This window comes from Gymnodraco acuticeps, unplaced genomic scaffold, assembly GCF_902827175.1.
Source record: "Gymnodraco acuticeps unplaced genomic scaffold, fGymAcu1.1, whole genome shotgun sequence".
Lineage (NCBI taxonomy): Eukaryota > Metazoa > Chordata > Actinopteri > Perciformes > Bathydraconidae > Gymnodraco > Gymnodraco acuticeps.
This window is the reverse complement of record NW_022990023.1, coordinates 52,311-79,946: the sequence shown is the minus strand read 5'-3', so window position 1 is coordinate 79,946 and position 27,636 is coordinate 52,311. Positions and strand designations below refer to the sequence as shown.

General features: G+C 41.9%; 1 protein-coding gene across 2 annotated transcripts in view; it reads right to left on the bottom strand.

The window, feature by feature from the left end:
- The window catches only part of LOC117544818 (zinc finger protein 385C-like), a 70,764-nt gene extending 44,418 nt beyond the window's left edge, over window positions 1-26,346 (bottom strand). The window contains exon 1 of one of the 2 annotated variants that reach the window (XM_034214271.1): window positions 26,244-26,346. In XM_034214271.1, the coding sequence (XP_034070162.1) occupies window positions 26,244-26,280 (37 nt within the window). In that variant the 5' untranslated portion in view covers window positions 26,281-26,346. The remainder of the gene's footprint in view (window positions 1-26,243) is intronic. The other variant, XM_034214272.1, reaches the window with a different exon arrangement.
- Window positions 26,347-27,636: the final 1,290 nt, after the last annotated feature.

The window sequence follows — 27,636 nt, the reverse complement described above, 5'->3', positions numbered from 1 at the left end:
ATTTCATTTTTTTTTGTCATACAGGAGAGTTTCATAATTGACTTACTGGTGGTGTTATCCAGGCAGGAGCCATGAGCTCAGTCTACGTATCATGTGGTTTCAGACAAATCCAAAGGAGCTGCCAGCAGGAGGATCTCTATTTATCATGAAACTCGTTTGTTTGTTGAGAAGTTTCCTCATACAGAAAGCTCTGAGTTTAACATCAGAAACACAGAACCTTTATCTGTAAACTCAGTATCTGTTGTGCTGGCCTCTTAGTAGCAAAGTATCTGGCCTCAGCAGCTCTTTAAATACCAGCACTCATCAGCCTGTCTGGCTGCTGGTCCACCATCAGAACACACAAGCCAAGAATATAAAGCAAAGGTCATAAATGCTGCTCTATGTACTCTCTCTTTCTCTGACCTGATTCGCCTTATGAAGTTGAAATCCTAGACAAGTAGCATAAGACAACTTCTTACTGAAAGAACTGTTTAAAATCACTAAATATTGTGATACTGTTCAAGAAATTACACCCAATTCTTCAAATGTTCATGAGCAAAAACACTACCAGGTTTCCATCAAAGTGTATCAGAGATTTTTTATTTCAATGAGAAAATAGGCAAGATTATAGGCGTGTTTTGAGTGCTTTCATCCACTACCATTATTACGTTATTAGTATTATGTTGATTAAAGTAAGTAGAAGTTGGCGCCATGTTTTCAGGAGAAAAATAGTCAGACTTGATAGAAATATGACATTATTCTTTTCCTAATGCACTCTTTCTTTAATCGAGACACCAATTCTTTAAAACTCATAAAAAGGGTGTTCTGAATTTTGGCGTTTCCACTCGGCTTTTTATGCTCATACTAAAAATGCTCTGAAAAGGAGGCGGATGGGATTTTGCAATATAACAAAAAACATTATCCATAGTATATATATTTTTGAGACAGAAATAGACAGAGATATCTTTGTTAAAGCTAAAGCATCTGAAACTATCTGTTTATTGATTTCTCACAACTCTTAAAAGAAGAAAATGTCCCAATTATCCAGTGGTATTACACCCAGCCTTTGCATCTTGTTAAAGGATTCCAACTAATGACCAGGCAAACAACACAGCAGATAAAATTAAGTTCACCTAATTGAAGTCTCTTTGTGTGACACTCAACTTTCCTCGCGGCCAACTGCGTGCTCCACATCTTTGCTTTATGATCTGAGACAGCTGCATGGATATGACCTGTCAACTCATAAATGACTCTATCAAGGGCCTCACCATAGACTGTATACACTCACGAGTGGCTAGAGGTTAATGGACTCCACATGGGTCCTACATAAATGAGGAATCGTTCAAATTGCTCTTTGACAAGGATATCATTTGTCAACCCATTTTTACATTACATTACATTTGGCTGATGCTTTTATCCAAAGCAACTTACAATAAGTGCATTCACCGTTTGGCCGATGCAGAGCGGAATAGATATGACACTATATCTAATGCACAGTTTTAGAGTCCTGTGAGGAAAGAGCGAGGTCACGTATTTGGTAAAGCACATTAGGGCATTACATGGGAAGAGAAAGGGACCTTATCTCAAGGTTGCTTCTCAGCCGCAAAGGGGTTGTCACTTATCATAATTAGCCTCAGGTAGAAGGTGGGCAGAGCTATAATTTGCATTACACGAAGAACCAGATTCCATATGCCAATCAAAATGATGAAAAGGTGTTAGCAACATTAGCTATTAGCTAATGTTGCTAACAACACACCAATGTGTTTAAGTAAAGCCCAGGCCCCAAGGAAGTGGCCCGATTGGGCCCAAAGATAGGTTTTTCCCTTGACTAGCATTGGGAAAGATGTGTGTAAATCAGCATAAAAGTTGTAAAATGCACTTTAAGCTGAATCCCTACAGTGCGCATGCTCTGATGGTCCAATGGGGAAGATCAGTGAAAGATCTGGGTATTTTTGTTCCCACGAGTCATGCATGTTGGCTTCATGTGCCACTGAGCAATTATTATTATTTATTTTTTAGAATTTTGTATTCTTTATTTGGGGTCACATTATATTAAAAGTACAGTTTTGCAAATCATATCTCTTTAGTGACCCAGAAACGGCAACTTAAGTACAAAACTATATTAGTAAAATAAAATAAAAACGAAAAAGCAATTTCCAAAACGGGGCTCTTCCTCCAAAGCTTATTTTGTACGCCCACGGAACCGCCTCGCTACCATGGCTCTAAACTAAAACTACTAGTATATATGTAAACCATTAAACAATACAAAGTCTTTGTGAGAACTGTCATTGAAAGAAACAAGAAGTAGCATATACTCTTAAGGCTGGCAATATGGGATGGTGAATAGAGGAACAGTCCAACCAGCAGACAGGCAGCTTTAAAACTGGCAGCCTGACCAACCCGTTTCCTTCAAGCTGCGCTCCCCATCTGTGTGATGTGCTGCCTGCTTTGATGTGCCCTGGTTTCACACTGGGGGCAACTTGTGTATCACTGACCTTTGACAAATAAGGGGGGAAAAGCTGTAGCATGGATAAGAGTAAAAAAAATAAGTAATTTGGAATTAAACAGGATTGGATATCAGGTTCTCCACTGATTTACGCATACAATTGTTGCTCAAAGAGAACGGAAGAGCTGCTCATTTTGACTTTGGTTAAATTGTGTGGAAAGATCTGGTTCCATTGCATTAGTTATATGATAAAAGCATTTGTCATCATGCGGATCATTGTCCTATATCTTCTCAAGGGTACTTAGTAATTCTCTATATATAGCTGAATTTGATTCCCTGCAACTGTATCTATTACACCATAAAGGCTTGGTTCCGAGTAATGTTTATTTTGCACACTCTGCCTGTTTGTCTCCATACAATGAAAGCTTTTGAAATCCAAAATAATCACATACAATTACAAGATGGCCTAAGAATATATTTCAGGGAACTAAGTCCTCTGTTTAGACTGACCTTAAAGCGCAAAGAGAGAACAAATTCAACACCCTCCAGGATTTTAATCCACCTGAGCCTGTGAACTTTTGAAGTTCATTCTGGTGTGGGATCTAGGAAACTTCCTGGAACAAGCATGTCTAATCCAGATGTGTTAAGAAAGGGACCTTTATCGTTGATACGCAATGCAGCTGTGAATGGGAAGTGTCGACACAAGCATATGCTCTTTTTAAAAAAATGGCATTGTTCCAGAGGCTTGGCCCAAGATGACTTGTCACGTCTCAACACCTGTCGCCCCCGTTCCATGAAAACAGCAGCAGACGACAGCAGAGAAAGTTTCTGGCTTGACATGGAAAACTGGATGCTGGAGAAATATGACTACTATTCTTGGCATTTCTATTAATCGCTGCATCAGATATATATGAAAGTGATGAGTGTGTCCAGATGTAATACATTCAGATGAAGATTATTTATCAAGACACCACATAAAAAACGCCAACACCGACATGTCTCTTCACTCCTGACAGTCGAAATGCATACTGAACAAGCGAGCGGCAGGTGGACTACAATTACAGTTGTGTTGCTAGGCAACCCTGCACACATCTGCCGAAAACATGAATTGGAGGCTTTTTTTACTCAAATTGCAGCTCAATTATGGTGTAATTTGCACAGAGAAGGCAAAGAACCGGACAAAAGAGCCGCATTTTACTGATTGGTGGCTGGAGAAAGGCAGCGATAAATGGATGTGAGTGAACTCTGTAAGATGTCAGTGTGATGACTGCAGATGTATTTATCTCTGAGATGAAACAAGGATGAATTCAATTAGAGAATAATACTGTTTCAGTTGTGGAACGTTTAAAATATCCACACCGTTTTTAAGCCAGTTTTCTTCTTAAATGTTACATCTGTGACATTGAAAATATCAAAAAGCAATTACCAGCTAAAGGTAATCAAGTAATGGATGTTAAATAGTCATTAAATAGTTGATTTTGTTCAAATCACAGATTTTTATTTTAAACTATCTGTCCCTATCCCGACTAGGCAGTAAGAGAGAGAATGCAACAGCAAAAAAGGCAAGCAGTCAGAAGAGGCAACAACAAATCTAAAAAGCACGAAAAAAGGGAGGGTTTAAGAGTCTGGGATAGACAAATAACACTTATGGAAGGGGACATGCTATTACATTGTAAAGATTAAGTGTATTTTTCGCTATTTTCTGTAATTTTACAGACAAAGACATTCATTGTTCAACGTAATATTTTCAATAAATGGCAAATAATAAAGCCATAAAATCAAACAATCTCTACTTGCAGCCCTAAAATACGAACACTAAGGGAAGTATTGTATCTGGCTGTTGCTTGGTGTTGCAATGGGGAGTTGGTGAAGTTATACATTGGTAAATAAATTGATTGAATTGTCACCTTGTAAACCCTTTTACAGAACATGTTGTTAGTGGTAAAGTAAAAGATTGTCCGAAGATGTTTCTCTGTGGTGCATTTAGTTTGAGGATGACAAATAACTTTTTGTTATGAAAGGAGTCCAAGGAGAAGCATGACTCACCGTGAGGGTTCAATAAAGTATAAACACACACAAATGAGACACATGCAGACACGCACAGGTGCATTCAACACATTAACATTCAAAAACATAGTCAATGCCCCTCTGCAACACACTGGCTCATTATACACACTGCATGTATCATATAGAGACAACTGTGTTGGCATTCATACCCGCACAGCATGAGTGCTATTTTGTGAGTGAGATCTCTATGATAAGGTCATCTAGAAAAGGTTCCACTCATACGTATAATGCAGTGATTCACACTGTTAGGTAAGTGAGTGGGAGCTGATAAGTGGGAGCATATTTTTAGTTTCTACATTTCCATTAGACTCAACGGAGAACATGGGACATCTACACTGTGTACTGTATGGTTTGGGAAGGCAGTGACATACACTTTAAAAGACCATGTCGATTATTCTGTAAACTCTGAAATAATGACTATAGAGGACTGCAGTCTACTTCTGACTAAGTCGATCAGAAAAACGCACTTTAACCGAGCCGAGGTGCCGGCAACATAAAGGAGATCACATTTCAGTAGAGGTGATGAGAGGGAAAGACACTCACCGTTTATTTTTTAGAACTTCTTTTCCTTATTTCAAGTTCAATCTTTAAGAAAAGTTATTAAATAAACAAAAAATGAAAAAATAAAAAAGACAATTTAATAAAGAGGTAATTATTTTCGACTGAAAAATAATCATCAATGTTTTCAACAATGTCCTGACTTAAACTTCATGGCAACCCAAGATGCTCAAGAGCCCCAGTAGCATGCTAAATTCATGTGCAAATGAACAACCAAGCGTGCACACACACACACAGCGAGACACACACAGTCCTCTGGGGTATCTTGGTCGGGGGCCCAACAAATGTCTGTGGAGGTTTGGCATCCATCTTGTAGACACCTCACAGCAATCAAAAGATAACACACACACAATCCACACACACCCAAACCACTGTGTAGCAGGAGATTAGGCCCACTGTTAAACAAAGAGGGAGGACAGGTTTCTGACATGCCAGCTCTTTAATTAGACCACTGGTATCTGAGGAGCCCCACACACACACCGTTTCTCACAGAAGAGCTAGAGAATCCGCCTCAAGAACAATAAGCAAATAAACAAGCACTAATGCTCAAATGTGGCCACACACACACACACACACACACACACACACACACACACACACACACACACACACACACACACACACACACACACACACACACACACACACACACACACACCACACACACACACACACACACACACACACACACACACACACCACACACACACACACACAACACACACACACACACACACCACACACACACACACACACACACACCACACACACACACACACACACACACACCACACACACACACACACACACACAAACACACACACACACACACACACACACACACACACACACACACACACACACACACACACACACACACACACACACACACACACACACAACTACTTTCTCTAGCCTCTCTTTCTTCAACGCTGTAATTCCCTCCAGCAGAAAGTGTCTGAAATGTTTTGGTGTGCAGGCTGATCGATTATGATGATGTCTCTGTGTCTGTAGTGGAAGCTGAAGACAAAATCAGAGAGTCGTTAACAGGACAACAAGATAATGCACTCATATCTTTCCACTTTATACAGAGAACCTTAGGTCCAATGCATCAGTTGTTCCAAGAAAATCAACTGCATGCACCAATAGACTGATTGATTGATTGATTGAAAAGTTTATTAACAGCTTGTATATTGGGTACAGTACAGTACAGCTCAAAACATACAATTGTTAAGGGGATGCAGACAAGAGAAAGACTTTCGTCTTGTTTACATCAGGGTCCCCCATTTCCAATTCATCATGTCATTTAAGACATATAAGACATATTTGACATACAGATGGCTTATTTACAATTTACATACAGGTGGTTTTTTACATACAGATTGCTTGTTTACAATTTTCATTTTAGATTTTGTTCTAATACATCCTAACCAGACATTTAAGACATACCAAGTCTACAGATATACAGTTAGTAACAGAGTCTAAAATGCGAGTATATACATAGATGGGGGGGGGGAAGCTGTCCATTGAACGACAGGTTGAGATTTGTACCATTACCGGGGCCAGTTTTGCAATGCTCTCCCCCGAAGGTGCTCTTTAAGAGAGGTTTTGAAGGTAAGTATAGTTTTACTTTCCTTTACAGTTGTGGGAAGAGCGTTCCACCTTGATGTGGCATAATTGCGAAACGTGTATTCCCCCTTTTTTGTGACAAATCTGGGTTTCACATGATTTGTGGAGCTCCCTCTGGTGTTATGATCATGGTATTCCTTGACCTTTGGGAAGAATTTTGACATGTACATGGGTACCATAGAGGTGTAGTGGATCTTGTAGACCAGGCCCATTGCAAGTAGCTATACTCTGTCGTCTACTCTAAGCCATCCTAGGTTGTCAAAGTGGGCAGAGGTGAGGTGGGTTCTAGATGAAAGGTCAAGCAGTAATCTGACCAGTTTATTTTGCGATGTTTGAAGTTTTATTTTTAGCGCCTTGGAGGTGCTATGGTACCATGACGTGCAAGCATAGTCATAGTACCCTTGAATGAGTGCTCCTGCCAGAGTTTTCAGGGTGTTCTTGTTTACCAGAGAGGAGATCCGGTATAGGAATCTAGTTCTTTGATTTACTTTTTTTATTACATTGGATGCCATTTTGTCACAGGAGAGGTTTGCCTCAAGAATAGATCCTAGGTATGTAATTTCCTTCTTACTTGTGACAATAATGTCGCCCACTGCAACTGAGAAGTCGTCGGATTTGCTGAGATTATGTTTCGAACCGAAGAGAATGGACTCTGTTTTACCCAGGTGTAATGATCATTTATTATCGGCGAGCCAGGTGCAGATTCTGCCGAGCTCGGAGCTGAGGGTTTTTTCAACCTGCTCCTGTCAGAGATCAGCAGGGCTGAGTCGTCCGCGAACAGGAACAAGTTGCAGTCACATGCTGATGACATGTCATTTACATAAATTAGGAACAGTAACGGACCTAATATGCTTCCTTGTGGAACACCACAGCTCACTGGGAGGGGGGGGGGGGGACAGAGTACCGTTTACCTCCACCATCTGTTCTCTCCCCTCCAGGTAGGATTGCATCCAGCTCACCGATAGTTTATCAAAACCAATTGCTTTTAGCTTGTCAATCAGAATGGGGTGATTGACAGTGTCGAAAGCCTTTTGTAGGTCCAGCATCACCATGCCGCAGTACTTGCCCTCGTCCACCTCTTGTTTGATGTGGTCGCTCAAATAAAGAAGGCATGTGTCAGTGGAGTGGGATGTTCTAAAGCCAGATTGAAATTCATAGATTAGTTTCTTTTCCGCGAGGTACTTTTCGACCTGTTCATATACTATTTTTTCCATGACTTTCGAGATGGAGGTAAGTATAGAAACAGGGCGGTAGTTGCCTGGGTCCAATTTACTGCCCTTTTTGTGCAGGGGGGTTACTCTTGCAATTTTGAAGTCTTTGGGTACTTTTCCCTGTTTTATGGAGAGGTTAATTATGTGAGCTATGACTGGTGAGATGGCGGTTGCTGTGTCTCTGAGGAATTTGGAGGGGATATTGTCGTGGCCAGTGGCCTTGTTAGGTTGGAGGGCGCTCAGTTTAATGAGTACCTCTGCTGTTGTTACCCTTGCTAGACTGAAATCATCTTTGCGTACCCCTAGGTTTTTGTAGTAGGTCATGATGTGATCTACTCCAAAAAGCCCTGAGTGGGAGGGTAATTTATTTACAAGAGTTGTGGCTATGTTTGTGAAAAAAATGTTCAAGTACTTGGCCACATCCAGTTTGTCTGTGATGAGCCTGTTATCTGTCTTTATGTTTAAGTTAGAAAATCTCGTTTTGAGTTTTTTACTGCAGCCAAGCTGGTTATTGAGTAATTTCCAAAGTTCACAGGGTTTATTTTTGTTTTCCTCAGTTTTGACATTGATGAAATTCTTTTTGGCAGTTTTGATCATGGACAAGTTTTCTCTTCCCTCCCAAAGGTTTTAAAGATTGTCCTACAGGTGTAAAGGCATTATTGGTTAATCAGGAAGTCCATCTATGTTTTCTCAAGATACAACCATTCTCTGTACTTGCTTATAACTTTAAAAAAAAAAAAAGTGGATTCCTGCATCATGGATATATCACATCTTCAAGACATTGAGTTGCTGATTCACCTAAGCCACATGATAAAGCCACAGTGCCATTCAGACATCAGAATACATCTGGCTAATAGTAACACACTAACTATACATACACAGAGACACACCACATGGTCAGTCTGGTATGGTGAATTTATTTATATCCGTTTGATCCCGACAAGCTGCCTTATATTATGATTGAGAATGATGAGGCTGGCAGCTGCCGTCATCTTTATGTCCAGGATTATGTGATGATATTCTGTGGCCGCCAGTGACCAAAAACAAAGAGTAAAATGTACCAGCAGAACTGTTTAAAGTAGCAAGTACTTTAAGGAAAATGTATCCCAATGTTGCCTCAAAGTTAAGACCCTGTTCTCTGGAATGGACTCATAAAGATAGCCCAGAAGAAGAACAGAGACAACCTCAGACCTGTGTTTCTGTAATACTAAAGGCTTTATGTTAGGTGTGGTCATTGTAAGGTGAGTGAGTTACTGAGTGACTTACTGAATATGTTAAACAATAAATATCCTTTTTTTGCATGTTCTGACCCATACAAATAACCTCTTGCTGTAGAAACACTGAAGTAAGCTAATCTGATATAACTATAGGTTACTTACGTAACCCCAGTTCTCAGAGTAACATGAAGTGAGATGTCTCACTATGGGATGCGCCTCATCGCGGAGCAAACAGAAGCATCAATCTCATTACGCCAATCCTGATTGGCTGGAGATCTTGACGTCAGCGTCAGGGAATTCACCCCCTATAAGTAGCTTGCGCCACGACGCATGCGTCATTCAAAATAAGCACCTCTTCTCGCTTCACCATAGCAAGGAGGGCCGTCTGGTGAGACATCTCACTTCGTGACTCTGAGAACTGGGGTTACGTAAGTAACCTATAGTTCTCATTCATAACACTCCGTTCGATGTCTCACTATGGGAAATTGTAGCTCCCGTATTGTCAGACGAGCTTATCTCGAAAATCACCAAACCAACCAGAACTTAACAGGTAGAGCTCTGACTCAACCAGGTGCCCAGCACTGCTTGAGTCACACTGGGAGCAGAACGTCCAGCCTGTTAAGAGGCGGACAAAAGTGAGCGGCGAGGACCAGCTCGCCGCTGCACCAATGTCTTGGATGGGAGACATCCTGGACAGAGCCCAGGATGCAGCCAGACCCTGAGTCGAAAGAGCTCGCGGACCCGAGGGTGCCTGCGAACTCTGACTCGTATGGGCCCCAAAGCAATTGCTTCCACAAACCAGTGGGAGAGCCGTTGCTTAGTAACAGGCTTGCCCTTATAAGGGTTAGCCCAGGACACAAGGGGTTGGTCATTATGACGAAGCACCCTTGATCTGTCCCTGTACGTGCGTACAGCACGGGCTAGACACGGCAAATCCGGCCGCTGTTTCCCGGAGGAATACAGTGGCGGGGAGGATGCCTCAATGTCAAATGTGGTACCTGAACCAACCGCCTTAAGATAAAGGCAGGGTTGGGCTTCAACCACACTCTGTTTGCCCTGGGGCGAACTGAGTGCATGAAGACTGTACAGATAGTGCATGAGTGCCACTGGCTCGCTTGGCAGCTGCCAGGGTCAGCTTCATGTCACACTGTATTCAGATTGTATCACTCACGGGCCAGGCCCATAGAGCCAAGCGCTCTGGGTGTGGGTGAAAGATCGCCCCCCACCGCTTGGGACAGTATGTCCCTGTGTAGTGGGAGCTGCCATGGCTGCCCGCACAGCAGCTGATATATCTCCGCTAGCCAGTACATAGCTGGCCAGTGCGGAGCTATCAGGATAAGTGTGTGGCGTTGCTCTCTCACTCTGGCCAGAGTTGGGGGTATCAGAGCCAGGGGTGGGAACGCGTACAGAAGGCCCGGGGGCCAATCGTGCGCGAGTGCATCCACGCCTAACGGTGCATTTAGTGCATCGAAAAGAACAGCTGACACTGAGCGTTGTCTTTCAATGCGAACAGATCCACCGCGGCTCTGCCGTAACGCACCCACAGCTGGCTCACAATCCTTGGATGTACAGTAGAGTCCAGTCTGCATAAAGTGGTATACCTCTGGACAGTAGATCTGCCCCGAGGTTCATCACTCCCGGTACGTGCGTCGCTCTCAGAGAGAGGAGACGTCTACCGCTCCATAGGATCAGTTTGCGCGCCAGTGTGTGTAACTGGAGAGAACGCAAACCCCCTTGGCGGTTAATATACGATATTGTGGTCGTATTGTCTGTCCTCACGAGGACGTGATGTCCCCTGAGGAAAGGCAGAAAGCGTTTTAGGGTGAGAAACACCGCTAAAAGCTCCAGGTAATTTATGTGCGCCCGCTGGAGGTCTATGCTCCAGAGACCCCTCACCGGGCGACCTTCATAAATACCTCCCCAACCTGTCAGACATGCGTCCGTGGTGACCACTTTCCGTGAAAGGACAGCACCCATAGGCACACCACGTACTAGAAAAGTCGGGTGCAGCCAGTGGCGCAGTGCCATTACGCATTTCACAGTAACCATCACTATCAGCTCTGTCACAGAGGGGAGAAGGAGGGGCTGTCACGCCGCTCGCTTCTTCTTCCTCGACTGCTGGCCGAAATTCTGGGTTGGCTGCGCCTGAGCTGCAGCCGGAACCGGAGATTTTCTAGGCCAGCTCGCCCTCGTCTCCAGCCTGGGCTGGGGACTCGGGGCGGGCTGCGACCTCTGCGTCTTCGGTGTTTTAAACCGAGCAGGGTTCGAGGCAGCTTGGGCGAAGGACTGCTGCTGCGAAGGCAGCGGCTGGACCCTTCGAGGGAGGCAGAGGTGGAGTGCCTCGTCCTTCTTCTTTTTCGACTCACACCTCCTTTGCATGGAGGCGAGAGCGGAGCCGAAAATTCCCTCGGGAACGATGGGCATATCCAGCACATCCTCCTTTTCCCGGTCTGGGAGGTTGGTGAGGTTGAGCCATCTCGCTCTTTCCTGCACCACCATGATCCCCATTGCCTTGCCCGTGGCCTGGACGGCGCAGCGTTGGACACGGAGACAAATGTCCGTGACCGCTGCCATCTCGTCCATAATGGCTGCCCCCGGGTTACCCGACAGGTCCTCACAGAGCTCCGCTTGGTAAGCGGTTAGCAGCGAGGACACATTCAGGGCCCTGGCGGACAACGCTGCGGCTTTGTAGGACCGTTCAGTCATTGTCGACTGAAATCGGTCCGACAGCGTGGGGGTTCCTGCTTGGTGATGGGCCCATCCTCGGTAGGAGGTGGGCCGCTACCAGCGGTTCCATGGGCGGTATGCGGAGCAGGCCGAGCTTCTCCATTCCGTCACAGTCTAGGGAGGAGGCACCCTGGATTGGGACCTTGTTGCTGAAGGGCCGGTCTCTCCACGAGACCGACACCTCATCCAACATCTCCGGGAAGACCGGAAGGAGTTGCCTCTTCGTCCGCGCTGCTTGGGGAAAATGTTTCCCTTCGTAGCGGGACCTGGAGGTCTCCTTGGCCATTTCAGGCCACGGGATGTCGAGTCTGGCCGTGGCACGTTTACACACGGCCTGCAGGTCCATGCTCAGACAGGGCGAAGCTGGTGTGCTATCGTCCGGGAGAAGATGTCCTCTTCATGTTCATCCGACTCGGACAGGAGGAACACCGAGGCGTCCTCATCGTAGTCCAGCTCGAGGACATCCTCCGCGGGTGAGACCATGGTGAGGTCTAACCGGGAGCCCCAGCTCGGTAAAGCGTGGGGTCCCGTTCCCGCGTGTCTTGCCGTCACCGGGTCCCGGCCTGCCAGGGCGCGGGATTCCGGTTCTGCAGCCATCGCAGATAATGAGCCCCAGACCGACACGGAGAGGGGTTCACTCTCTGCGGCGGACGCCCCCGCGTCTTGACTGCCGGCCGGCAGGTCAGTGGCCATGGGGGGGGGCCTGCTCCGACAGGCTAGCTTGGCGTGCTAGCCGTCGGCGGAGGCTCTTCACGGTGAAGCGGACACAATGTCCGCACGAGCCGGGGTTGTCGATAGCGCCTCGGGCGTGTTCCAGCCCGAGGCAGGACGAGCAGACCTGGTGTGTGTCTGTGCCCGAGATCTTCAACCCGCAGCCGCAGAGTCGAGCCACCGGGAGAGAGGGAGAGAGGCGTCCATCTTGTTCGCCTCGTGGTGTGGAGAGGAGCCCGCTCTCAACAGGTAAATTGGGAGAAAAAAGGTGTTGCCACCCTATCCTTAATCCGGAGAAAAGGACGGTGTGGGTCTTTTATTCCCGGAGAATACTGACTGGTGTGACAGTATGCTCCTTTAATCCTTTCCTACTCCGTGGGAAAGAGAAAAGAAAATACGTCCTTGCTACCGTGGTGTCGATAGTGAGGGAGCGAGCTAGCAACAGGTGTGTTGCTAGCTTGAAAAAAAAAAATCAGACCTACCTTACTTTCCGGGGAAAGAGAACGGCGAGGTCGATTTCAATACTAACTGGCGTTAGTATTACCGTCTTCCTGCAAAGCAGAAGGAGTAGCCGGCGAGCGCCCGTCGACCGAAATGGTTATATTTGGGTTCAGTCTGTGGACCGTTAAGCTTGTCCGGCTACTATAGAGATGTGCTCTGAAGCGAGAAGAGGTGTTTGAATGACGCATGCGTCGTGGCGCAAGCTACTCATAGGGGGTGAATTCCCTGACGCTGACGTCAAGATCACCAGCCAATCAGGATTGGCGTAATGAGATTGATGCTTCTGTTTGCTCCGCGATGAGGCGCATCCCATAGTGAGACATCGAACTGAGTGTTATGAATGAGAACAGTAGGATGTTATAATCACCATACCAATAAATACTATAAATCAAAACAATAAATCACAAAACTCTTTTTTAATTCTCCAAATATCATAGCTGTTTTCTTAAATGTTATTGCTTCGGTGAAGGGAACTAGAAGGAATCTAATAACTGTATGGGCCGGTATTTAGCACACTGTTCATAACCCTAGAAACCCAGTGGTCGAGTCTATTGAGAATAAATCCCTGTCCTTGCACTTCATCTTCCCCGCAGCACAAACCTTGACACATTCACTTAAAAAGGTAGTTCTGTGCTCCACATAAACACTGCTGAGGTAGGCAACAGTCAGGAAGGACCAAATGTAATCTCCTTCCCTGAGGTGGACTCTCTTCAGCTGACGTGTCTTCCTGCACATGGCAAAGCAGAATGACTGTCATATGGAGACAGAAATATAATAACCCACACAGAATACTTGCACTGGACAATTTTAGTTTTACCAGAGAACTCCTACTTCATTATGGTGTTTAACGTTTGAGGGACCACACTGTGTTAATGCTTGTTTATTAGCTTGTTTCATATAAAACATCCTACATTGTACACTTTGTATTTCACTCATCATAAGCATACCAAAGTCATATTAGATTGTTGTTATAGATGTATCAGTAGTTTTTTGACCGCTTTCTAAGATGCCATTCATTTCTTTAACTGAAAATCCACTTGCTCAAAAACTTCAGAATGAATTTAATGCTCGTTTAACGAAGTTGTACTGGAAGTGAACATTTCTTTGTGAGTAAAACAAAAACAGATGTTCACTGTATTTTCATCCAATGCAGAAATAAATTAAAATTAAAATTATAACTGATTGGAAACCAACAGTCTTTTTAGGAACACAATACATTAAAATATATCTATGCATTTACTCTCTCAGAAAACTTTGCTTTGAAGCAGATATTTCAAAGACACTCCAATACCACATGGGCCTGACAGGGTAAGATAACAGGATGAGTCTCTGCCATGTTCTTTACCCAGACAGCACATTAAGGACAAAAGAATGGACACCTCGTTTTGGATAAAACTCTTGGTTAGCATCCAGCTCTATGATAAAAAAGGAGCAGAGGACATGGGATCAAGCCAAGGACGATGAATGGTGCAGCAGGACGGGAGAGGATGTTGGGAAAACCAAAATGGGATTTAGGTGCTCGAATAAACTGAGATAGTTTAATATATGAGCAAAGATATACAGCCTGAGAGACAAAATAGACACATATGTTGAAGGTGGGGGGAGGGGGGGGGGTTCAGATTAGGGCAAATAGGAGAACTGGGACGTTGTGTGAGGACATATTTTAGTTTTTCTATCTGGAGGGAGGAAATGCGCTCCAACCAAGGGCAACAGCAATCGTGGGCATCTGTCATAGGCCATCTGGGAAACCCTCCGGCTGCAGGGGGACCAGAGCTAATGTGACCTGTGCATGAATGACGGCAGAGTATGGGACACTGCTTATAGTCACATGCAAACAGAGGAAATGAGGAAAGTGACTTGTTTATCACAACTTGCATACAGTCTGAAGGGTAATTGATGCAAAAAATATGGCACAGCATTCAATACAAAACGTTCTGTTTGTTACACCTGGTGATGAATTAAACAATTCATTAGCTGTTTTGTACAAAATGGGATATAATACATTGCGGTTAGGTTGTTGACCAATATGATTTTGGGAAATAAGCTTATTCGCTTTTTGGTCACTTGTCTGTCTGGTATTTATGAAGAATAGCATAAAGACTGGAAACAGGGTAAAATAGTTATGTTGTTTCAACCTGTTAAGAATCAACTTTGAATGAGTCAAGCAAACAGATTTTTCCATTTAAATTCCTCGAAGCTATTGTTGAAATTTAAATGAACTTTTATGTATACAGTAAGGATTTGGAGACAAGAAGGGGAGAAAGTGTTGACATGAGATAAAGCTAGCCTGAATTGTACTGGAAACGTTCAGGCTACATCGAGCGCTTTCTTAACACAACCCCAAAATTGACGCCCAAATTGAATAGTCAGTGGAAAAATAACAAAGCACGGTCTAATTGTATTGTACTGCATGTGTACACAGACAGGGAACAAATACAAATAATAATTTAGTATATCTAAACATCCCTAATAAGAAAAGCATAATACCTTTAATAAAATAACACATGAAATCAATGCTTTAAATTGAATAGATATTGCTAGTTTCAAAGATCGTTCAGGCAGGTTCAGGGACATTAAATGTGGCGAGGGAGATGATCATAATGACATGGATTAGTTGAGACAACTGGGCTGTTTCTTTTCTGACAGGGAGACGTGGGTTGTGGAAGTCAGCTCTTATCGTCCTCTTTCTCCTTCCACACTCAAAACAAGACTTGACCTACATTCCCTTTTATGGTTTACTGTACATTGCATTTAACAAAAGAGGTTTATTGCAAGAATTAGCATGGATTATGTTCCCTGTGCTATCTGATTATGATTCAGGTGTATTTACAAGAATACTAAATGTTCGGAGGACTCATCAGATGCTTCATTATTAATCGAAGATGGTTTTTAAAGGCTGTAAGGAAAGGGCTTCTTTTTTAGGTCTAGCAGTGTTTTACTTGTGTATCTCTTGTTGTAGTCAGAGCTACAAGTTCTCACAGTTGAATGTGCACACTATTCCCCTCGTGCTATCAGCTGTGTTTTAGAGAAGCTCTACATCTCAATGACTTTCACAGGTATCTTCTGGAACAATGTCAAAACAGTTAATCCAATAGTCAAAAGTAACAAGTTTATAAACAGATCATTTTCCGTTAATTTCGATATCTAGCTTTTAACTAGTTTGCTGAATGTCTATTTCGAATTTTTAGGCAGTGGGGTGGTCGAGTTTATTATTACAGTTCAAATTCTGAATATAGCTTTGGCAATGAAAACAACCCATGGAGCGATTTAAGAAATGTTGGCGGAGGTCTATTCAATACAAGGACACACAGGCGTGAACACGTGTTTACACATCGAGAGGAGCCGGGGGCAGAGCAGGGTCAAGCCACTTCCTGCCTGTTTTCACTTTGGGCTTCATGCTCCTGACAACTCTGGGATCAGTCTCTGCGTGACACCGATAACACTGCAGCAGGGACTCGTGACATCTCAATCACAGAGACACGCACCATATCTCAATTTGTCTCTCCTCCGCCCTCTAAAAACGATTCTCAGCTTTAGCTTGTATTCTCACTGTTTGTTGAACTACAGCAAAATGCTAAATATGTTTATGTAAACTGATGGCATGCCAAGTAGAAAATCCTTCCATATGGAGGGGAAACATATGCTTTCCATGTTGGGTGATAGCAGGAGGTGGGCGGAGGGGAGCACGGAGGCAGCAATGACTAATGAGGATGACTAAGAGATGCTTTCTTCATGTCATTTGTCTGGCCCATGTCTAGCTTTATCATTCAAAAATATACTTTGTGTGAAGTATGTAGTCTGTTCTGTGTAACTGCTGGCTATTTATACTATTATATATTATTATTATTATTATATATATTATTATTATTATATATATATGTATTATATTTATACATGGCTTCAAGTGAGCAAAGACAAGCAATTCTTGAAATATATTGGCAATCACAATGGGAGTCAAATCTGAATATTTTGTATCCAAGAGAGATCACTTTTTAACTTTTGTGTATCTCTTGCCTGCCTCATGTTAAAATATTGTCACTGATATGTTGAAAACAATATGCAAGTGAAATATCTTAAAAACGTTAGCCATCTCAAACAGTTTAAAAATTGCACGGACCAGGCTGTGCTGTTTTAAAAAAAATTTTAAAAGAAAATCACAGCAGATAGCTCTGTACAGTGTGAACCCTTTGCTGCATATGAAAGTGGAAATTAAAGTGAGTGAATGTTAAAAAAAAGGACTTGGTACACCGGTGAGGGACTCTGAGTTTAGACAATGCAGTGTTACAAAAAGCACTGATTCACTAAGCTAGCGCAATAATTACCATTAACAAAGAGCAGAGTGCTAGACATTAAGGTGGTAACTTAATGGAAGCTTTTATCAGCTGTCGCTAATTCCCTAGCAACAAAACCAATTTCCGGAGTAGTAGCAGTCTCCTGTTTAGCATTTCTTCATATCGTTCATTTTAGCATATAGACATAATAGTCTTTGTCGGTTAAAATAATCTAAAGCTAATTGACTTTTTTTTCAATGCTCCGAAGCAGTTATAAAAAAGAAATCAGCTTTTTAAGGTTTAAGGAAAGGAGCTACAGTCACTTATCTCCTAGTAAACATGATATCAGCAAAAATAAATGGGTTTACTAACTTCTAAAAACTTTAAACAATGTATACAGACCCAGAGACCCAGAGACCCAGAGACCCCGTGGCCGCAGACATCGGTAGTAATTCTGCTTCCAATGTGCAAGAAAAGATCTATGTGTTATCACTTTGATTCTTAGCTACCTGCGTTAGTAATTATCCAGCCAGACTTTGAAATTAGTTGCTTTTCAATCCAATGAGAATTTCCAAGGCATCTAATCACATGAATAAACTCAATGGTGTTTTATTTCTGGAGCGAATCATCCCAACGCTGACAGATGACTGCAGATAAGATGGTGGCTCGGTCTCGCTCCCCTCCATCCATCCTCCAAGTCCTTATCAGCACTGACTCGTATTGGAAACCTGACAGGCTAAATTGGATTGACTTTTAATTAGGTAGCACTCCCTAGGTAAAATGGGTTTAATTGCCTGAATTATCTCAGCGGTTCCTTAAGGTGGTTGGGCAATGAGAAGCACTGGATGGATTTTTTAACAAATAAACCAGTCTGACTGCCAGGTAATTCAATCCAACTGTTATCACCCTCGAACAAAATTAAATACAGTTAATGCTGACAAGCATTATCTGACATTATCTTTTGTGTTAAGGTATTACACTATGTACTATCAGATCAACCGAAAAGATGATAATATGTCATTTGTGAGTTCATAACTCGTATCTGCTGTCCCCAAGTGGCTAAAAAGAGTATGTTGTTGCTGTTTATAAATCACATTTTTTATACTCCCCACTTTCTTCCAACTCTCTGTAACTGGTAAACACTACTTGATTCGACAGTGTAAAGTAAGTCTTTTGGACAGTTTCTGCAAAAACACTGAACAAAAACAATTACGAAGTATTTCTGCAATATAAGACAATATGCAACTCTCAGCAGCTGTTGCCCTGAAATGTTCATCTATCACCCGAGTTAAATTCTCAACAGGGAATGTACTGTAGTAGAATGAGCCTTCACTTTTGCAAAATATATAAAGAAAACATTCCCTAAAAAGGTAGAAATTGTGACAAAAATCATCAGACTTTGTTACCCAATAGGGCCTTAAAATAATGAACATATGAGTGATTATTGAGATGTATTAAAAAACAACAACATTTGAGTCATATGATCTTAGCTTGTGATGGAGCATAACAGTCCGGAGGCTTCACCCTCAGCTTGCTGTGATTCAGTCTGAGAAAGGCGGCACTACGGGCAGCAGAGCCATAATGGCTCCTTCAATTAACGACCCTTTCATTTGGCCTGCTTGACTGGTCTTTTGTGTTTAGTAGCAATGGCCATTAGAGAGAATGAAACACATCATTTAACACAAGAACAAAGAGCAAAATCATTTTATGAAAAGAGACCGCATGACAAATCTGGAGCGAAGCAAAGCTGTTCAATCGGAGGAAAACTGAGGAGGTTGAAAATGGTTTGAAAATGGCCAGGGTGCTGTTTGTCGTCAGCTGTATTATGTCTCCCCCATATCGTTTTTCTGTTGGGTCCACTGCTATATGTAGGCCTGACAACCGCTAACATGCTTTTACTCAACAAGACGAGGGTGTCCTATGCATTACTTCAAAGAAATGAATTCTGATTTTTCTGATGATGTCTACTAATCTTTTGGCGATTAGCGAACAACATACACTGCAGAAACCTGTTTAAATTATTGTCCCCTCTGCAAGCTGTAAATAGGTGAGAAATATTCATGGAGAAAAGAAAACCTCATCTGCTGCAAAAAGAACATCAAGGTGCCCCTTCTGAGTTGTTTTACATGTGCAGTGCTAGCAGTTACTAGGGTTTTGTTTTAAGGACTGGAAGAAATCATGGGACACAAACACTGGCAGTTCAGATGGTAGATCAAAAATTAAAAATCCCGGTGCTAAATCATCTAAATATACGGAATTCTCTTTCTTAGGAATTCTGCTTTTCCCATTATAAAGGACATTTTAAAGTCATGCATCCTCACTATCACACAAGTATGTTAATGTAAATGCGCCGGCCACACACACACACACACACACACACACACACACACACACACACACACACACACACACACACACACACACACACACACACACACACACACACACACACACACACACACACACACACACACACACACACACACACACACACACACACACACACACACACACACACACACACACACACACACACACACACACACACACACACACACACACACACACACACACACACACACACACACACACACACACACACACACACACACACACACACACACACACACACACACACACACACACACACACACACACACACACACACACACACACACACACACACACACACACACACACACCACACACACACACACACACACACACACACACACACACACACACACACACACACACACACACACACACACACACACACACACACACACACACACACACACACACACACACACACACACACACACACACACACACACACACCTGCTGTGTTAAATCTCCACCTGCAATGCAGCCACAGGGGAATGGAGAGGTAATGGACCGTGCGGAAATGCAACTTCCCACACAGCCCTGAAGGAGTCTGCCGGCCCTCTGTCCGTATGATGGAGACTGAAAGAGTGACTATCCATCATGGCTGCCAGTTCACACACAAGAGACCGAGTGGGCGTCCACCTATTAGCCAACGTAAACCCCAATGTGCAGAAGTATTTATGCAGTAAATGCAGGTAACATGTGATATGCAAAATACCATTGGGTGTTACTAACCTAACCGCCTGGCATTTTGAAAAATACTGGGACGGTGAAATCAAGAGAAGCTGTGCTATTTGTATAAATCAGTGTATCTTTTGCACCTTGACACTATTGTAAGACATAAAACAAGGCCGTTTTTAAACACAGAAGAGCTTGTGAGAAAGAGGAGTCAGTGTGTGTCTTTTGAACATCCCTCTACCCATATACGATTTGTATTCATCCTGCACTTTAACTGTCACATTGTACATATTTGTTCTAATATGTTCTTCATAAAAGCCATATTTTCTATTCCATACTTCGGTTCTCGACCTTCTACCTTCCTTATAGTTGTATGTTCATTCTCATAATATGTTTATTGTATACTTAAAACACAGAGCACATTCCTTGTAAGTGAAAAGCTTTATGCAATAAACCTCTTTCAAATTCAGATTAAGCTTGTGATTTAGAAGGAGGATGAACAGTTCAGCAGCAAGGAAAACCCTACCATGAGTTTCCAAAACTGTAAACCAGGCCTAACATGCTGAGAAAATGATTGATGCTGTCAATGATGTCTGAGCTTTGAAAAGACTCGTCAGTGTAATTAAACATTTAACTCAGTCTTAAAAACCGAAAGCCAGTCTCTCTATAGTTTTCTCATCACTACAGCCATTATTGACCCACTTGTGTTGTCATTACATGTTTTTTATTCATCTTTTGGGGGGGTTTTGACATTTTTGCAGCACCTTGAAGGACAGTTTGTCCACCCTTGACTCCAGCGGACTGACATTTGTTGGGGGGAGGGTGGTAAGCAGAGCGTCAGGGGGCAGCCAAATAAAGATCACAGTTATCAGTCCAGAGGCAGGTTCAAGCTGCCACTGTGCGAAGGGGTCGTCTGACTTGTAATGACACAACCAGAGAGCCATTACATCTTTGATGGGAGACGTAAGCAGAAATCCATTTCAGTGTGTCTGAGGGGAGTCTGGGGAAGAGCAATCTGTTGGGGGTCTGTTGTGATAAGCTGCACATTAACTGTTGGAAGCTTCGTCTGAGGGTGACCCTGGTATATATTTACACTGACAGTGCATTTGAAATTATTATTGATGGTGGATAAGAGTATTTTTGGGCCAAATTAGTAACACAGAATGAAGACAGAAGTGTTTGTCTGAACATTTGTTGTCTTAATTCTCCCTTTATCTGTGTTGGACATCTGCAAAGGGAAATGTGTGCTGACAACACAGGCAGGGGGTGCAACAAAAACAATTTAGGCAGAACATGGCTGCTACAAAAGCACTGCACTGAATAATATTATAACTACCAGAGAAAAAGCAAGAAATCTATGTATTATGGAGGCCTAAATCGGTTTGCATTAAACCGATTATCGATATAGCGCTACAGAAGGTAAGTCAATATGTGAAACATGTTTCCGCCTACAAATGACATTTTGTTACATGAGCATTAATGAAAATGAAAGGGAGATGACGCCTGTGATACCTCCAACAGACTGAGGTGACTATGGGAAACAGGATGTGCCCTGACTGAAGACGTTTGGTCCTATAGATGCCACGGAGCAGGTGGTGCCCATCTGCCCCTTTAAAGAGGCTGGAGACCTGCTATAAGCAATATCTGTAGAGGAGGTAAACACAATGAAGTGTTTCTAATGCACTGCTGATCTTCCAATATGGCCCTGAATGCAGCTCCTCCTCATCCTGGAAAACACCACAGTCACAAAGCGACACTGAAGCATCCTACCAAAGATTAAACTAACAAAGATTAAACAAATATAATATAGATTTTATTTTTTCCAAAGAGGCAAGTCACTGTAACAGGATGTCAAGCAAGACTGGAAACAAATGTTGGATTCACACTTATTAAGGCTCTAAGTAAATATTGAGCAGCTTTACATAATTTATAATTTTGCCAGAAATAATATTTAACCGGCTTTGTTCAAGTCCATGACAATGACATTTCAGTGTGATATCTATTATCTATCTATTGTTGTAAGTATTACCTTTTTACATTAGGTACAGACATGAAGTGGTTTTTCAACTAAGGTCTCTGGTTTGTGTGTGATAATGAATAATTACCGTTTATCCACAGAGCAAGTTAAGAGTTGTTTACACTCACTCTAACATGATGGGTTTATTTTGAAATGCGCATTTGACCGAGTCATTTTACAACCTTATTAACATTCTCTTACATCTTGTATACATTATTTTATATATCTGAACTGTCTTATTTCATTTGGTTATTTTGCTTTTGGTTTCCATTGTTCATGATTTAAATAGAAGTTTATAACAGAGACAAATTAAACTTGACAGCGTATTAGTATTAAATCCGAGCACAGCGTTCATTTATTCAAAACATATATTCCTATAGGGAACTTTGTGAGATGTTCGTATATTTCAACACATTAAACTTGACTACTTATCCTTTCTGATAGCACTACAATATACGATAATGTTTCAAATTAGCATTCAATAATGTTGCTAAGTGCAGCAGAGATAATAGGATTACCACACTTTACCCTTTTGGTTCCATATAGTATTTTTCTCATGGGGTTTGAATGTTTTGTTAGGTTTTTTATTTCATAGTTTAATTGTATTTTATCTCGCCAACTATCCAGAGGCTCATCAGATAGAGAAAAATAGGTTTGTGTGCATAATTCATTAATCAAACTTGAATACTTTCAGTGAAATATTATTAACACACACGTTACATTTTAGTATTTATGAGTGCCAATTGAAAATCTCCTTAATATTTAAACAATAAACAGATCTGAGTGATAAACTAAAGGATCAAGCTTGACGAGTCTGTAGATCTTCACTCGTCATGCCAAAGACCAAAAGTAATATTCTTCACACGTCAACAAAAAGGGTTTTGTAGGTTATTGTTCAATCCCTGGTGGACTTTATCAGCAGGAGCCATGAGTCCATTGTCAGCGAAGCGCTGGAGCTCAAGCTGCTCCGGTCCCAATCTCGTTCCACATGATTATTCTCAATTTCACAGCCGATGGTTTTTACTGAGACAGACGGCGATGGCCGAATGCCAAAGTACAGAGGACACTGCTCTGAGGTGGGAGGGAAAGTTAGGGGGGGGGGAGATAGGCTGGTCACTCAACTTCATCACCACTGTTTGGAGAAGTAATCTGTGAATGGGACCTAGCCATGTGCAGGGATGAGATGTGTGCTATATATGGGGTCTAAGAGTATAAACCCTGATTCATGTGAGGGTAAACGCTGGCTCTGCTTGAAGAAACAAGGGCCTGGCCACACATCACAAAGCGAAGATCAATGTTTGGATTTCTCATATCATTCCAGAGAGGTGGCTGAAGATGGTTAGAGTGGCCTATCCACCCATCATATCTCAGAGATTAACTGTGCACTGTAGGGAATATAAAGTAGGTCCCACATTGACCGTCCTGCAGTTGAATTATCACAAGCGTAATAATCCTGCCGCAGAAAATAGTCCCAAACGAAAACACAATTTACTGTGAGATGTTTAAATAATATATGTATCTTTATTTGGTACATTTAGTATATTCCTGGTTAAGTAGCAAAGACAGGCCTACGTAGGAGCAAATTTGTTTTTATTGGCTTTTACTGTAATTCATTAGATGTTATTATTGCACATTTTGCAGGGTTTTTGAAAACGGTTGTCCATTACTTTTCTTGTTTATTTGATTTCAGCACTATGCACTTCATATTTGCATTTGCCTGCCATGTCACAAACCAGACAAGCCATTGACCCCCATTGTGAATATTAAGCTATGTGTGCAGGGGACAGGATCTGTCGGCTTATTTTTAGGCAGCTCGTGTCCTCTACTCCCTAAAAAACCTTTAAGAATATTTTTCGTTCACAGAGCTCTGGGTGGCCTTGAACCACAATTTGTATACCCACTCAGAAGCTAACCAGACCTCTCACATCATTTTGCACTGTTCTGGTGAAAGTGAGGTTTGTCATTGACTGAGGATTTAAAATTGTCTCATTGTCAGAGTCATTTCTTTAAAACGAGCCCCAAAACAATTACCTATTGCCTTTCAATTAAAGCTGTTAGCAGTCTGGTTCCTCAACATGTTTAAAGTAAAGTGTATGTAGCAGAATGAGTTTATCTTATGTTTAAAATATTCTATATCAAAACCGGCTTAGCCTTTTTTAGGAGGCTCATTTTGTGAATTTGAGTCATCATGCTGCTTGGAGAGTGTAAGTGTGTCCCAGCTGTGAACACACCTACAGCAAAACACCACCAGAATCACACAAGGTACAACAAAAACACTACGGACTCTCCCCACATCACACAGGAGCAGTGCTAGTGAAAATTACAGCATCACTCTGGAGAGTGGGCAGTAGGAGGTGCGGGATTTGATGAATCAAGGACCTTTTGTTCACAGTGAAAATGACTGCTCGCATGCAGTGGGAAAGAACATCTCTGCGGCGGTGCTTGGCAGGCGGGAAGGCGGGCGTCATTTGCAGCCATTTAGGTTTGAAACTGACGCAGAGGGGGACGAGGAAGAGCAAGGTCATCTAAAGAGGATGAAGAAGATGATGTGGCCAACGCTTGGTGTTTAAGTGGGTATACTCGGCTCAAATTGAGTAGCAGCTGAGTAAGCCATGGCAACACTCAGTAAGGACAGTGAAAGACCGCAGGAAAAAACACAAATGAGCTGAAATGTGAGCAACAAGGCTGACTCACAATGTGTTTCAACACATTGAATGATGTATAATTCAGACCTGAAAGGATTCTGTAACTACTTGCAAAGTCAGATAAGTGATTAAATCATTATTTTTTGTAAAATGTTAAATAAAAATCTCTCAATTGTCAGTATTTACTGTTTTACTTTTTGGCCTGACGAAACCAACATTACACATGTTTTATCTTGGGCCTTTTTGATTGTTTTCAGATCATAATATAAATGCATGCATCAAGAGAATAACCACTAATAACCAAGTTCACTCCTTTTCTTCTCCCAAGGACATAACAAGACATTATAAGCAGTTTTCAGTTTTTTCCAATACTAAGAGTTAGTATTTTTCTATTCAGTCTAGGTGTAGATGGAGGAATAAAACCCCCACACATACAACAGTCCCCCTCAATAAGTCCTATTGAAAAAAAGTTTGAAAGGTCTAAAGATGGTGAACATAAGCATCACAGGCACACATACGAACACACATGTACCAGTGTGAAAATGTGCATGGGAACACAAAACATTCACAACTTTAATTTGTGGGTATATAGTGTAAGATCCTTGAAGTCCAAGGTTTAGATAATGACTCAATTCATTAACCTGCTTTATCACATTTGACTCCACTGAAAGACCACTAGTATGAACCATGATAAATAAATAAAACGTATCAAACATAATGTTTATTAAACTCTAAATCTAAACTCGAGAGTTAAGTAAAGATAACAAATGTGAAAGCTGAAATGAAATTGAAAGCTCAACTTAAAATAAAGGGTAACATGTTTGCATCCTGGCCAGTCTTGCTCAAACATTCACAGCCTTACAACAAGTTGGTTCAAAAACTACAACAACCACATTATTTTTAAAGGCAGCAACAGCTTCATCGTAACAAAAGAGGGTAAATGTGTTCATTTAAGAAAAGTAAAACACCTGCAGACACACTGTTGTCCCTCGAGTAGCGTTACAAACACAACTAATAGTGTATTTGCTGGTTTGTGACAGCTTCGGACAATTCATCTTTACCTCATGAAAAAGACTCACATTATGTGGAAACATTTGTAAAACATTAAGTGGACAGACTGGAGCGTCTTCATGCGTGTAAAATGACTCACAAACAGGGACACCGCCTCGACATGTGGGAATTAAAAGCGTTTTCTTACCTGTGTGTTTCACTGCTGCTCCGTTGCTGCTGTCCATTTTCAGGTGTCACTGATTACAGAGCGAGCTCAGCTGCAGGCTTTTCAGTCCTGTGAGCAATCCGAGATAAACCACGCGGATAATGTGCGCGCGCTGTGCCACTGCCGCCTGCGCGACTGAGATACCAAAACGTTGCGCGCGAGAACGAGAGAGAGAGAGAGGGACAAATTAAAGCAGTCCGTAAGAGAAAACAGAGGAACAACCATTCCATTGGTGTAAAGTAACTAAGTACTCAATTACTTTACTCAATTACAAATTTGATAGACTATTATTTTTGTGCTACTTTGAACGTACCCCACTACAATTCAGAGGTAAATCCTGTACTTCTACCCAATTAAATGTATTTAATACCTTTAGTAACTTTGCAGATTTGAAATAATAATGTGAAATATATACAACATATATAGATACAAGGAGAAACATTCACAAGCTACCCTGCAGCATACAAAGTATTACAAATTAGCTGCACATCTACAAGAATTGATAAACACAATAATGCAGACTTTATACTCAGAATAGATTTTGATTAAGTGTGATTGTTTCTTCAACATGGCTGCTTAGCTTTAAGACAACAATTTGAGACAGTGAATAGTAGAGCATAACATAATGGGGTTTTTGCCTCTTCAAAAAACATTGACACAAATCATAAAAATAATTTAGAAAGATACTTACAAATTGGGAACACAACATGGACTGAGTGGTAGGCCTACATTGAAGTCAGTGCTATGATGTGGACAAACATGTGTATATCACGCTGCCACTGCTTCTAAATTGACATCATTCATTTTCATATGTTTTTTCATGAGGAATTCTTAAAAAACATACATTTCAAATTAAGGCAACATATTGGCCGACTTCAAAATTCAAAATGTCCAGACGATAAACTGATATCAGCCAATCTGCCTTGGAGCTACTTAGTGGTGTGAAGTAGAGCAGATATTATAGGGTCACTCCAGTGATTTAGTATCATTATCACAACACTTGCTTGATTTGCAAGACACACAGTAGATTAAAAGAAATAGCAGTAAAATGCAACCATAATGCAACTGGATTGCAACTAGCAACACCTTGTTTGTAAGGTGGGATGCATGGTGGTATTTGTAGTTTTTAATGCCATGTTTAGAGAGGACAATATACAACAAATGGATTTGTAATAATCCCCATCAAGTTATATGGTATTATATGTAAACCCAGTTGAGTTTACCTCTGTCTCATTACTTGATAATGTTGTCCAGGGAAAATACATTTTTGAGTGACCTCAATTCAGTTATTTGAAAAAGACCTACTGAAATATTGCTAATGCATGTTCATAAATCTATTACAACCTACTACCACGTAGAAGCAACTTCAGTAAGA